Source organism: Megachile rotundata, chromosome 2 (genome assembly GCF_050947335.1).
Source record: "Megachile rotundata isolate GNS110a chromosome 2, iyMegRotu1, whole genome shotgun sequence".
Lineage (NCBI taxonomy): Eukaryota > Metazoa > Arthropoda > Insecta > Hymenoptera > Megachilidae > Megachile > Megachile rotundata.
Window position 1 is genome coordinate 3,276,977 of NC_134984.1, and position 14,682 is coordinate 3,291,658.

Consider the following 14,682-nt stretch of genomic DNA (forward strand, 5'->3'; position numbering starts at 1 on the left):
ATAAATATCTTAGCTAAATATATGTATGCATTTTATAAAATAAATATATTCTCTTATATTGTTCAAAATATGTACATCTGAACATCCTATCAATAACAGTACAGCAAGTTTGTATACCTTTCAAATAGTTCAGAAAAAATAAGCTTTTTCCAAATGTCTTTGTGCTGTTACTTCACAAACCTTAAACAACAATAATTTCAATAGATCATGAGAACCTAAAACTATAGTATATTGTAAATATCTATTATTAGAAGGAAATAAAACGAGGTTCATAATTACATACGACTTCAATGAATCAAAATATTCAATACTATTGAGACCTCCAAGGTTTCCAAGACCTTTAGGGTTAAAAACTTACAAGAGGGAGTTTCAAATTTCTATCATTTCTGCTGAATAAGTGATTACTTGTTTTTTCAATTCTGTATGGGGATTTTCACATGTTACAAACACTAACATAAACAACTGGACTGCTGTATCTATGATTTATAATTGTATGTGTAGCCCAGCTTTTAAAATGTCTAAAATTCTTTAAGATTCTTTAGTCTATAGCGTAAAATTATATGTTGCATTTATGTTCTTTATAACCTTCAAAACTTGTAGGTTCTCCTAATTAATAAGGACTATTGTAAGATAAAAAATAAAAAGAAGAAAAACATTCAGATTTGAACTTATTTATCATTCTCAAAAGTATTTTCATTATTATAATTCAATTTATAATTAAATGATAACATCACACTTTAATGAGTTGTGTTATACATGGCATTTATAATATATCACTATCTATAAGAAACTATTTTTCTGATCAAATTAATTTTTATAATAAAATAAAATAAAAAAAAAAAAAAAAAAAATGTAGAAAATATGTAGAAAATTTATAAAAAAAAAAGTGTAAATACCCAAAATTATCATGTGCGATAAATTGATAAGTATTTTATACAAAGGTTTAGATAATTAATGTAAGAGAGATTATAAACAAAGTATGAAAATTTTATACAATCAGTAATAGCTTTAAATGGAACTATGAAATATGTAATTTTCATTCACATTTAAGGGATTTCTTTTTATGACAAAATCGTAAATTCCTAAGTCACCTAATATCTGTTACAAGAAATAAAAGGTTATATTAAACTGATAGACATTATATATATACATGTATATATATATACACACACACACACACACTATTTACAATATGTGAACAAAACAAACTTTTGAAAATAATGTTCTGGTACTCTTAAGATGACCAGTAGTGCACCCAGAATAACTATAGTTTTGTAGAAAAACAGAATTTACAATCTTGGAATGGTTGATTATTTAGAAATATAATAAACTGTTTTGCTTTTAAATACCTTTAAATAATATTTGAAAGTTTAATTGCATTTTCTTGAAAACAATGTTTTTTGTGGCTCTACCATTTCTTTATTTTTCAATACTTTTCAATAATGTTATTTTAGTCTATAATCATGTCTACATATACAGATTAAGAATCCTTCTGGATCCATTATTTGAAACAACTACAACAGTTGATTCTAAAGCAAAAGAACAAACATTTTGTTAAATAAATCTGGAAAATTTGAATAAATCTACAAATTAATACATCTAATGCTTTTCTATTTAAATTTTATAAAATCATCTTCTTTTCTACTATCAAAATAAGAAACCTTTTAACATTAAAATCAGGGGCAAATTTATATTCCTAATATAAATTGGAAAATTGTATTTATTGATATAAGCAGAATTACTACAGTCCTAAAAATAACTATACAGTACAATAAGGGACTAATGATCACGGCAGTCAGTATCAATAGTTTTAAACACTATCAATCAATATATTGAAAGATTTTAGGCTTTCATGGTCCGGTGTCAGACAGTTTTTGCTGTTGAGGCTTACGGATATAAGTCATATCCTAAAGGAAGAAAGTTTCCAATGTTTCGCCAGCATTGTAGATAGGACACTTTCTCCTTTAGGACACGACTTACACCTGAAAGCCTCAACAGCAATGAATATATTAGTTTAATGTTATTTATTGCATCATAATGTCAAATATCACAAATCAGTCCCACCCAATTTTTAATTATATACTTGACTAATATGTTCTTGTATATGTTATTAAAAAAACTAATAAATAATACAGTTTAAGGAACTTAGAATGATCTTAATTTTTGTTCAAATAACAAGACTTTTAGCATTCTTTTAAAGAACATTCTGTTTTTCTAAAACAATTTATCATCATATTGTCATTCATGTATCACAAATTATATAAACAAGTACTTTGAATACATTATACATAAAATAATATGCAATAAATAAATATAAGTAACTAAAAATTATTTAAAAAATGATTAGTCAAAGGTAAAATAGAGTTTTGTTGCATTCATTGTTCAGTTTACTATAGTTAAAGCTTTTAGAACTTTTGAATATAAGCCTTGTCAGATAAAAAAATATTTCTGCTATTTCTGCAATATTACAACACTGTAGCTAAATGCGATTTGAAAATACACTGATAGCGATGTATAATGTAGCATATATTCTTCATACAGTAACCCATGTTTATGTTCTGAATCACTAACAGCTGACATTTATAAATGGCCAGTTGATTAATTCTATAAAACATAAGCTTATACTCAAAAACCACAAACAACATTAACTACAACTGTTAAACCTTTAAATTACTGTTAAATGTAAAATAGACTTAACAAACTAGTGAGTTATAAAGAAACAAATCTTTTATAAAAACAATTACATATTCACATTACCTTGATTCATAATATATGTAAATAATTAAACTCTAAATAGTCGTTGCGCATTTGTAGTTTGGCAAATGGCCTGTATTCATTCAAAATATTCTTACCTCTTGTTGTGCCTGCGTAGTCGCTGGCAATGCATGTTGGTCACTGTTCATCTTTGTTCATTGGATACTAACTAGATGTTTGTGATATATTTTATTTCTCATCCTGCAAAACAATTTTGTTAGAATTAATTCAAAACCTATAGATACATCAAAATTAATTCATGTTAATTTACAAAAGGTAATAATATTTTCGTTATTTAGTTATTAATATAGATATAGAATGCACTTATTCTTAAAAGAGAGATATAATGTATAGTTATTGAAATTATTCCTTTGCCCTTTATATCACTTGCACTAATGAAATAAATGTGTCTATAAATTTCGAAACGCATTCGGAATAATATTAACAAGTAAAATAATTCATGTTGAATACAATGATCTTTATTGAATGGACAGTTGCTATTATATAATACTCATATAAAAAGTTAATATGACAAAGAAAGTGTTAGTATGTACAAAAAATAAAATAGTTAATGTAACCTCACGGTATTTAAAAGCTTTTTGTCAAGTGAGCGGGAAAGGTGAGTCATCCGATATTTTCCTTCGAAGACAACAAAGACTAATAGTAAAATACTAAAATAGTGGCGTACCAGCGGCTCTAACGAGTACGTAGCTGTATTTCCATATTTGCCAGCATTCGCCGCAGATCCCCTCGTATTTAAGAGAGGGTTCACGGGCACCATCTTCTGGTGTCTCAGACATATGACGCGTCAATTATCGTGACTCGTAGAACGAGGACAAGGGGCCACAAGATGGAGGTTCCTCGGGATTCGGGGCAGAAGGAAAACGAAAACTGTTCGACAGGGTCAAAACAATAATCGACAGAGCTCGCAGGATGGACTCACATGGTGCATAGTGCCGTCGGCGGTTCTGGCATCTCACTTCGTTGGCCCTAAGTCGTCTCGTACACAGAGAGATGCGCGTCCCGACGCAAGGGGGGACGCCTTTCGCCACCTCTCGACGTCTCACCTCGCCATGAGTACCCACAAACAAATCGTTGATAATGGCCACGCTCTCTTGCCTTCCACCACCAAAATATACTCGAAGGAAAGTTTGGCAAATTCAGAAATCGGAATTGCCAATTTTTATCTAAATAAATACCAAGTTGAACAAGAATTTCGCGGAAACGGTGGCAAGAGCTTACGTGCTCGTAGTTAACAGAAAATACGACTGTCATGGCGTCCTTCACCCACCCCGCAGGAACTTACGCGTTAAGTATATCATTTAATCGTCCATCTTTTAATTACTTTTTACATAAAAATCACATGATGAATAAGGATATTATAATGAGAAACAAATTTTTAATAAAATTTTCAAGAAATAAACCATCAAATTTTTAACATAATAAAATGAAATTCATGAAGTGTTCATTATTAATCATTCAGTATGCGCGCGCAGTACCTGAATGCGCACGCCATTTCCATCACTTCCTATTTAAAAAGCCGCCAATTTAAAAATATGTGAATAGTATGTAAGTACGAATAGTTCACTTACACACGTATTCATTTTGCATTATTCTATTGTAGTTAGTGTAGTTTTGGATTATATTTATAACATTGTGTATGAAATTAAAATCATGTTTTTATATAATATGGTATTATATGTGAAATATAATTACTTATTTAATCTAATAATTTAAAAATAATATGTTTTCAGTATTTCTATATTGTTAATTTATACAATATTATTTATTCATCATAATTTTATAATGATCTTAAATCAAATTATTACAGAATATGACTGTATTTTTATAGGAATATTATAAAATACAAATCAAAGGAAATAATTTCGTAAAATAAAAGTTACAAGTATAATAAAAAAATTTTAATAACTCCGCATTCATGCATTCATACACATATATATAGATGAATAAGGTACGTAATAAGAGTTTAAAATGTTTAGAAATTAGTTTCAAATGTATATAATATAACTAATATTTTGCAATAAATGAAATATTGACTGCTAATAAATTAATAATAAATTAAACAATAACAACTATTAAACATATTTTTAATTGAAAGAATAGAGTGTAAATAAACAATATAAATATAGTGAGATATAAAAATGTCTTCACATTTATTGCTTCATACACTTATTATTTCAAATGAACAGATATTATTAAGACTAGGTAATATGTTTTCATGTGTATAAGTAAATTTTTATTTAGATTTACATTAAGGTATTGTAAATGTATTGTGTATAAAATATACATATTATACATGTTAATACAACTTATTAATAACATTTTTAGAGTAATTTTTAGTGAGATTAATACTTGTTTCTCAATCATAATCTAGCAGTATTTAGAAAAAATGTTTAATAGGTACATAAAATATTTGGATACTACAAATTGTTCATTATTCCATATCTAAAGAAGTACTAAATCTCTAATTCCCTATGTTTCTATGTAGATGTGTATCTTTATTATTCTAGAACAAACTAGAATAAACTTATTTTAACTTCCAAACCCTATTCCAGGAGCTAAAAACATTTTCAGTTACTCCAAAAGTATTTTGTTGCACAAACTGATCATATAATTAATAGCATAAACACTTCTCATGAGAAAAATGTTTTATATAGTTTTCTCTTGCAGTATTTAATGGATTGAAAATAACACTACAAATATCTTGTATGGCATAACTTCTAACATTATCAATCAAGTTCCTGAATAGAAATTTTGGACAGGTTTGTTTTAGTAGATGCCTCACTTATTTTTGTTATTTTCTTGTATCCCAAGGCAAGCTTCACAATTAGTTTTTAACCTATCATTGTATATTTACTCGTTTAAAATATGTGAAATATATTTTTATACAAAAATATTATGCAAAAATATTTAGAAGGTAATATGTATTTTTATAAATATAGAATTTTATAAACTATAATAATTTGGTATGATTTATTTTACTAATGAAGATTTTTTTTTACAAATCGAACATTGCGCATTTCTTTATATTTTTTTATACATTTAGTCACATAGTACTTTATTAATTTTATTTTTAATAATTACTGCCTTACTTGAATTATTACTTCCTTTTAATTTGTTCTTTACTTACTTCCTACATGATTTATTAATAGTAGATCTATTTGATTAAAAGTTATCAATCTTTAATAAAAAATTAATTTTCATTTATTAAAGTTGCAATTTAGATATAATGTACTATTACACAATAAAAGTTACATAACTAACAATACCTGATTTTTAACTTATCGCTATGAAAATATTGCAAAAGTACTTCTCAAATAATTATAAAAATCTCATTCATTTATTTTCATAACTTTCTAAATTCAAGTGACAGTGTTGTATTCTATAAATGCATTCTATGAAAATAATAATAATATTAATGATTAAATAATGACAATATTATTTTCCAAATGTTTCATAATTTATGCACTACTTGTAATTTACTACAAATTCCTGTGTGTGCAATTGTTACATGTTAAGCACTAAATATAACTTAATTTTTATTGAGACATTGTGTTAAACTTTTTTAACACATTTAAATTTCAAGCTTAATTTTCTCAATATTAAAGAAAAATTTGAGTTCGAGTCATAGGGTCTATTTTGTGTGTTTGATCTGAGTCTAATTGTATTTACTTATATTTAAAAACAGTTTTTTTACTTCTCTAGGAAGATATATTTTTGTAAGTTTCATTACGTCTTTTGCATGTGCACAATATTACCTTATGATTAATTTTAGTTACTTTATAAAAGTTGTACTAATTGTCAAGTCTGTTTTCAATATCAATTGTTTGTAATAATATGTTATTGAGGATTAATAGAATATTTTCTAAATTAATTTTTTAAATTTACATAAAATATAGGATGATAGTAGATCAGTTTTGTAAACATTTTAAAGATCTATTTATTTTTTGCGTCATATATCATACAAGAATCAGTTATATGCCAATACTTAATGTTCATTGAGTACAGTAACCATGTAAAGATTTGCATCAAGAACTGTATGTAATGAGAGATATACGGGTACGAAAACTGAAAATCATTTATCATTTCCCTCATCATTGGAGTTGTCAAATATAATAAAAATGTATTCTGCCTATTCAAAAAGTGGTTTAGTGGATGCATACTCACATGTCTTGCATGCTTTAGAAATCATATTATTATTATTATTATTATTATTATATGAGTACTGTATGCTACTATATCGGTTCAATTTTAACAAGTATAGTTGTATGCTTTTATTGAGTTATTTCATCCGTCACTTTTTTTCATTCAATATTAACGCAGTACCTTTTTTTTGTCTTGTTCTTAGTTATAAAATAGTAACCTGAAGTGATTAAAATTATTCATATCTTGTAATCCAGTTCACTTCTCATATCTTTTCATATGTACAATATGTGTACCAGGGAGCAGAATATTATTAAATGTTGCATTTTTTTATTATATCACATTTCTAAAATGTAAATACTTTTACAATGTTAATTTTCTATTAATTTATTAAATGTATTTCCGTTTTGTAGTAAGTTCTTACTTTTGTATCGAAAGTATGTATTAATTGAAAATTTAGTTAACACTTTGCACTGGATTGTTTGTTCTTAGAAGACATTGTAAGTGCCAAAATAGAATTGTTGAATTGTTGGTAAATTATACCAAAGAGTTGGTATAATATGTACATAAATCAAATACTAAGATGCTCCTTTTAATAAAATATAAATTGGAGAACATTATTGATTAGGATTGCTATAAATAGTTTCGTGGTAAATTATAATTATTTGTAGTTATTATAAATTATTCCATATATATATAACCTAAAAATAATATATATATATATATTAAATAATAAAAAAGAATAACAACGATAAATAGATAAATAAATAAATAAATAAATATATATATATATTTATTTTATTATTTAATATCATAAATTATTATTTGTATGAAACCAGTGAATAAAATTTGAAGATTCACATTCTGACAAATGTCATATAGGTATAAAAGAAAGTAAAATACAAATGTATATGTACTCTTCTGATTGGCGTTATTTTAAATGCAATATTTACTTATATTACAATGAGAAAGAAATTTAAAATATAAATAAATCTATACTCATAGTAGTTAGCATTATATACTCGTTAATTATTCTGATACTTACTAATAAATATTTTTATTACAAGTACAACTTTTAATAATAATGGAAATATAAATTTCTAAAAACGCATTATATAAATAAATTATTTTGGTAACATATGCATTTTTTATATATTAGTATTAAATATTACAATTTTTTAATTTATATAAAAATGGGAAATTATTTTTTTTTGTAAAATTAGTTTTATAATAAAATTGTGTAAAAAATATATTAATTATAAAACGAAAATATATTATTTATAATTCTGTGGTTATTTCATCTTGAGGTCGAAAACCAAGACTTGTAAAGTCATTAACACAGCACTCATGAACAGGGGACCAGTCAGTTAAAATAGCGTAGTTAGTAGCCTCTACAGTATTTTGAAATTTCCATTGAAGATTCAATTCATGATTGAGTTCATTTGCTTCACATTCCTCAATTGCACAAGTAGATCCTGTTAGAGTCATACCAGTATTATATGTATGAAAAGTTGAAACAGCAAGCTCTTGAAGTTCTTTAACTTGGTTCTGGTTATTATATACTACACGTTGTGATGAAGTTAACTGCACTGATACTCTTGGTTGTTCTAAGAATGTTATAAGTTGACCCACCTTAAAATATAATATTTTAATTTTTAAACTATTAATAAGTCGTATATACTTTCATCCTATGTATCATTATTTTTTATAAACGTACTACTAATAATGTATTTTTAACAAGTACTTATATTAATGATTCTTTTAATGTATATAGTTCACTACACTGTTTTATGGACTTGCATAAAAGAATTTCAAATAATGAAATGATCAAGATCAAAACCGTTAAACATATTTTTTAATAAATTAATTTACTCACTTCTGCAAAATTCTGCTTTTTGTATTGCTTTAATAGTCTGTTTCCCTCCAAAAAAAGTCTTTGCCAGTCATGTGGCGGAATTAATATTTTATCATCTTTTTTGTTAATAAGAATTAATATTCTTGTTAAGTCATATAGAATTGGTCTGTAAATTGTAATTGTAATTAAAAAATACATAAATATATATTAAATATTCATAATTTATAAATTTTTATTAAATGTATTAATAGTTATACCGATATGTTTGTATTTCAACAGCATTATTTTCATTGTTTATTGAATCACATAATCCTCTGACTTGTTTTCTAATATTATTGAGTATAGTCAGAAATGTATTACCTTCTCTTCTAAGTATTGCCAAATTTTCCAGGAATTCTTTCCTTTCTATACTGAAACGTAAGAGAAAATAGTTATTTTTATTAACTAATGATTGTTGATTTGTTAACTAATGAATTGTTAATAATGATGTACCTATTTACAAATTGTTGAATTAATGCAGTAGTTTCTTTTTTTTTTTTGTGTACAATTATGACTCCACAGAGTAGGACAAGTATACATAAAGTTGCACCGGAAACAATTCCTACTAAAATGGCTATTTGACTACCAGTAAATCCAAATGCATATTTGGTCTCTTTACATATTTTACCTATATATTCCTCTGTAGTTGACCAATCTGCAATATGACCTGGTGGACAAATATTAACACAATTTCCTTCATGTTGCAAAACTGCACATCTTGTACATATTCCACCTCTGCATCTTTTGCATCCACTTTGCTCTTCAATACATTCTGAAATTATAACAAATATATGATTTATTGATTTTAAATAAATAATGTTAAAAATATAGATATGATAATGCAGTTTGTAAATATTTAAATATTTAATAACGATATTATGAAAAAATGTTATTAATGCTTTGACACTCTTTTGCTTATTGACAAAGATGAAACAAAGTCATCTTTTTATGCATGAAATTGAATAATTGAACATAATTATGCGCGAAACGATAATTTTATAGCAAGGGAAAAACAATATTTTATTTTTCAAAACACATATATAATATATAATATTAACACAAAATAACAAAAAGGAATTAAAAATTTTCTTTCATATGGTATATCATGGAACAAGGCGCGGCACATATTCTTACATTACGGAATTTACAATTATATCGAGATTCTTTTCGTACCTTTCTCCCATTATGATCGCATTTGTATTATAGCAATCGGTGCAGCATGTAACTTTTTGCCAATCTATTTTTCTGTTAATTAATATAGAATAAACTTGTTGTATCAACTATCGTATAAGTGTAATACTGAAAATTCTTTCTGTGACATCCATTTTTTAATTTGTAAAACACTTACGTACATTTCACACATAAAAATCTATTAGAAAATAAAAGATTATTTGATAACATCTTTTTCTTTGTTTTTATTGTAAGATACAAATATGTGTTGATCTAAAATCTAAACGATGAATATGATAGACATTTGATAAATACCGTCATTGGATTTATTCATACTAATGTAAGAATATTATTTCGCATTAGGTTTTAGTTGATTTTAGAGTAAAAGTGGTTATTCAGAATGAAAAGTGCAAAAAAGTATGTTTATAAACCAAAAATAAATAAAACTTTCTATATCCTATAGTTTATTACGAGAATGTAAAATACATGTAATGTTCAAGATAGTCGCATACGGTCATCTGTAATTCGTTTCTGGATTACTATTTTTAAGGTTTTTTGGAACGGATATATTTCTGACCAAGGACTATTGAATTGTAATGTTAGACTTTGCATGGGAGACATCATTTCCAAAGCAGAAATATGCTGTTAAGATGAAAAGTTCCGAATTTAAATAAGCAATAATATTTTTTTATTCGATTTGTCCAATTCTTCGAAATAACGAACTACGACAACAATATCTTTATTATTGGTAAAAAATCGCTTTCCTTCATGCTGTTTTTTGAGATTAGGAAACAGATGCTACAATAGTTATTTGAAGTCAAGTCAGGTGAATATGGTAGGTGTTGAAGCAATTTGAATCGTGATTTATTGATTGTTGCCATTGCAATGACTGAAGTGTGAGTTGGAACATTGTCATCGAAATATCCTAAAGTTTTATTTTGACAGATTATCAGGACTAAGGATTTCCAAAATGTTAAAACCTCGAAACACAGAAAGTTTTGAGTTGCAAGAATTCGAAGCTTTGTACTTCTTCGTGATTCGAAACTCTGCGATTAATTTATCTTTTTGACGATATAAGCAGACTGACAGCCAATCATGATTATGGAACTGTAGAGCATGTAACGTATGTGAGATTGAAAAATGTTGTTGACGTCTAAATGTTGAATTATCTAGAGCTGTCAAAACACTAAGGATAATACTGTTATGTTTATATGAGAACCAAAACTTTTCACCCTACCCTTGCATGTCTAAAATGAAGTGACAAGGTTGTAAAATTTTCCCAAATCACGCAATTAAAAAAAAATATCAATAATTTTTAGCACTATATCGCAAAGTTGAATGGTATCAATTCTCCATATATGTATACATCTTATCTTTGAATCATATTTTAAATATTTGATCCATGAGAATCGGAGATATGAGATAAAATAGGCACATACACAGATACCGACTACGTACGTGCTCGTCACAAGATGGGCTCTCGGAATCTAGAGCGACAAGTTTACTCTTTTTATTTTTTGATTTAATATGGGACGAATTGTAAACAATTATTCATTTTCGGCGAAAGTATATACAAAGCAATGCGTTTTTTTGCTTTAATTAAGCTTATTTGGTGGCATACGAACTATACGTATGCATTATGGATTTACGGATATTTAGATTCAAAGAATCTCAACATACAAAGATTTGATAAAAAAAGCGGGAAACGAACTTTGATCAATGTAAACACTTTGTCGTATTATACCTTTTATGTAATATTTTATTGGAAAAGTAAAAAGTATTATGAGTAACATAATTTTTATACGATATCTTTAATAGATTTACCATCGTCTTAAAAAATTCGTCCAAAAGTAGATTTTGTAGAATGTCTATATTAAAATAATAATTTTCGTTTTCATCTTCAATAATTACTTCTATTATAAACGGGGTTTTTTCCCGATGAGTACCGAAAGTGGTTTTTACATAGCAGAATTTTTTGAACAACGTGCATGTTGTCTTCGAAATCCTAACACATTCGATGTTATCTTCCTCACCCTCTTCCAAAAAAGGCGCGCTAAGGGCACAAAAGAGGGTGATCACAACATCAAGAGGCATGTTGATTGGAAAATTAACGAGTTAGTTACGAACGTGAACCAATCGACATGCTTCCTTAAACTTCCGACATTTTGCGGAAGTCTGAAAGAAATGTCTCGTATCATCCCGTCAACGCCGCCGGATGCAATTTTCTCGAAAAGTATATTTATTAGCGTCATTCGTTTCGGATGCATCTTGTTCCTTGGTTATTCGTTGCAAATTAGTTATTCGTTCAAAGTGTCTCCAGTCGTGTCAGGTTCGGATACGCTTAATTTTAACTATTGTTCTTAACAGTAATTTTTTTTGAACAAATCTGTATTTTCGATCGAATTTACCTCCAATTACAAGGTTCAAACATTTTTAACCATCGTTGAACGTGCACGAGTTTTATTGTGTGTAAAATTAGACGAGTAGGAAGTCATTAAATTGCTAATGTTATATTAATTTCAAAAATATGAATCTTTAAAATTATAATTTTTCTTTTATGAAAACAGACTACACGTATAAATTTTTATGTAAAAAACTGTTAAAAAAATAAGAATCGACGAATAGTCAAGGCAGATCATGTGCCTTTTCATTGGCACAATTTCCTTCTTAAGGGAAGTTTCTCAAGTATTTCATGTGCTCAAGTGTCCTAAACAACGATCATGCTAACAGGGGTGCCTTCAGGACGAATTCGTGTCATTGAAGACATTCTTGTACCGGCTTTCGTCGTGAAACGATAAAATAAAGAAACCTGAGATATTTTTAATGCGCCCACGATATTCATTCGATGAAACCTCACACTTTCATCGAGCTATTTCGTTTAACTTACATATCAGAAGTGAAATATATGTATATACTGTTCGTGTAGTGTACATTTTACGAGTGTACTCGCATACTCGCATTGTATACAGATTGTTCGAATGCACTATAAAGTATGCATTTAATGTTAATAGTCGTAATTCTTGATATGACTAATATTAAGTGTACATATGTATTATATTTGGTTAATTTTACATCTTGACTGAATGTTGAATATTATATTATTATGGAAAAATTAAAAATTAATCGGACATTGTGCAGTCGTGATAAAGAGGGTGCATCCGAAAGGACAGACAATTCCATGGAATTTTTGATGTCTGATGAAAGAGTTTTTTAAACGCTCTTGCGCAATCACTTACATCCAGGCGTAATTCGAGTTCGCGTTTGCGCAGCCGAGGAAGGCATATTTCGCGTGTGCGCTTGAATAGTCGGCGGAGAAACAATTCCGAATCTTGTAATTTTCTTGTCTCGATTGCGCCGAGGAAAACAGTTTAAGTACGCATAGTTCTACGTCGCGAACTAGATTGCCGAGTTTCGCGATTCTAGGGAATGAAAATGTAATTCCAGTATACGATTCATCGAGGGAGGACTTCTCCATAAAAAATTGGGTATGGTGCGACTAATCACAACACGATTACGAGGATATATGCCAGACAGTGGTATAACATCCTAATGCAATTCAATCACCTGGGTCCAGATTAAGATCTTTCTTTTGAAACCGTTGTAGGAGGCAGATCTACATATATGAGATAAAGCACGGGCAACCACTTGGAGACTATTGTTTCCAGAAATTAAATCTAATCAGAGAACTGAGCATCAATCTGACAAATGAAAAACTAATCAATATAGTGATTTTCGGCATAACGAATAAAACGATATTGTCATCGATGAGTTTGGAAAAATGAATACGGTGTCGATAGAGATTAAATTCCTTACGGATAAACTAATTGCGTATTACCCTTATCGTCTCGCGGAACTGGAAAAGTAAATTATTCATTAAATAATTATAGAATTATTAGAAAACAGAATAATCAGAAAATCTGATTACGCCGGTAAAAATAAAAATAGGGGATAACAAGGATGTGCGTAGATTATCGCAAGTTGAATGCAATAACGAAACAATTTAAATATCCTTTCCCCTTAGTCAAGGACCAAATAGGTACATTAGGAGGTAATCAATACTTTACGTACCTTGATATAGCGTCAGGATACTACCAGATATCTGTCGTTAAGAATACCATTTGAAAGACAACATTCGAAACACCTAAATGATACTTCTAGTTCTGATGAATGCCATTTGGTCAGATGAACGCGCCAGCTGTTTTTCAAAGGCTAATGAACAAAATCCTTGAAAGTTTAAAGAATACTGTTGTGTTTCTTCACCTGGACGATGTTATTATATCATCGAAAATTTACAAAAAGTCTTGGAAGTATTTCGAACACAGGTTTGATCCTCAAGCTCAAAAAATGTTCGTTTTTCTAAAAAACCATCGAGTATTTGGGAAAGATGCCGTAAAAGAATTGCCATCGTCTGAATCTCAGAAGAACGCTTTTCAGTAGGTACAAGGGAAACAAACGTCACGACCGATATTATGTATATTCGACCCAGTTCGACCAATTAAGTTACATATTATATATGTCATATTTAATAATTACATACTATAGTTTTTAAGAATAGATATATTTTTAAACGTTATAGGAATGAATTTATAACAATTTATTCTATTTTTCTATCAACTTTGGTTTTCAAAATGTTCGCGAAAAACTTTCTGTTATTCATTGAATTTTGTGTATTTTTAAAAGTCCCTAGTAATATTATATGT

The 14,682-nt window shown here is 27.9% G+C and overlaps 2 protein-coding genes and 1 long non-coding RNA gene across 19 annotated transcripts in view; 1 reads left to right on the forward strand and 2 right to left on the reverse strand.

Annotated features, from left to right (window-relative positions):
- Positions 1-4,042, reverse strand: part of LOC100878526 (NHP2-like protein 1) — a 105,323-nt gene extending 101,281 nt beyond the window's left edge. For 2 of the 15 annotated variants that reach the window (XM_012287760.2, XM_012287756.2), the window contains exons 1-2: positions 3,443-4,036; positions 2,853-2,955 (exon numbers count right to left, since the gene is read on the reverse strand). In XM_012287760.2, coding sequence (XP_012143150.1) covers positions 2,853-2,903 — 51 coding nt within the window. In that variant the 5' untranslated portion in view covers positions 2,904-2,955; positions 3,443-4,036. Of the gene's footprint in view, positions 1-2,852; positions 2,956-3,337 lie in introns of those variants that run through there. The other 13 variants (XM_076542125.1, XM_076542121.1, XM_012287762.2 and 10 more) reach the window with 10 other exon arrangements.
- A 153-nt stretch (positions 4,043-4,195) lies between these two features.
- On the forward strand, positions 4,196-11,755 carry LOC143266646 (uncharacterized). The gene is made up of 3 exons (XR_013041588.1): positions 4,196-4,323; positions 4,607-4,726; positions 10,928-11,755. It is a non-coding gene; the product is annotated as an uncharacterized LOC143266646 (long non-coding RNA).
- Positions 7,927-14,682, reverse strand: part of T48 (FU domain-containing protein T48) — a 64,093-nt gene continuing 57,337 nt past the window's right edge. For 2 of the 3 annotated variants that reach the window (XM_076542130.1, XM_012287764.2), the window contains 4 exons: positions 9,266-9,584; positions 9,031-9,183; positions 8,795-8,939; positions 7,927-8,550 (listed from right to left, as the gene is read on the reverse strand). In XM_076542130.1, the coding sequence (XP_076398245.1) occupies positions 8,197-8,550; positions 8,795-8,939; positions 9,031-9,183; positions 9,266-9,584 (971 nt within the window). In that variant the 3' untranslated portion in view covers positions 7,927-8,196. The remainder of the gene's footprint in view (positions 8,551-8,794; positions 8,940-9,030; positions 9,184-9,265; positions 9,585-14,682) is intronic. The other variant, XM_012287765.2, reaches the window with a different exon arrangement.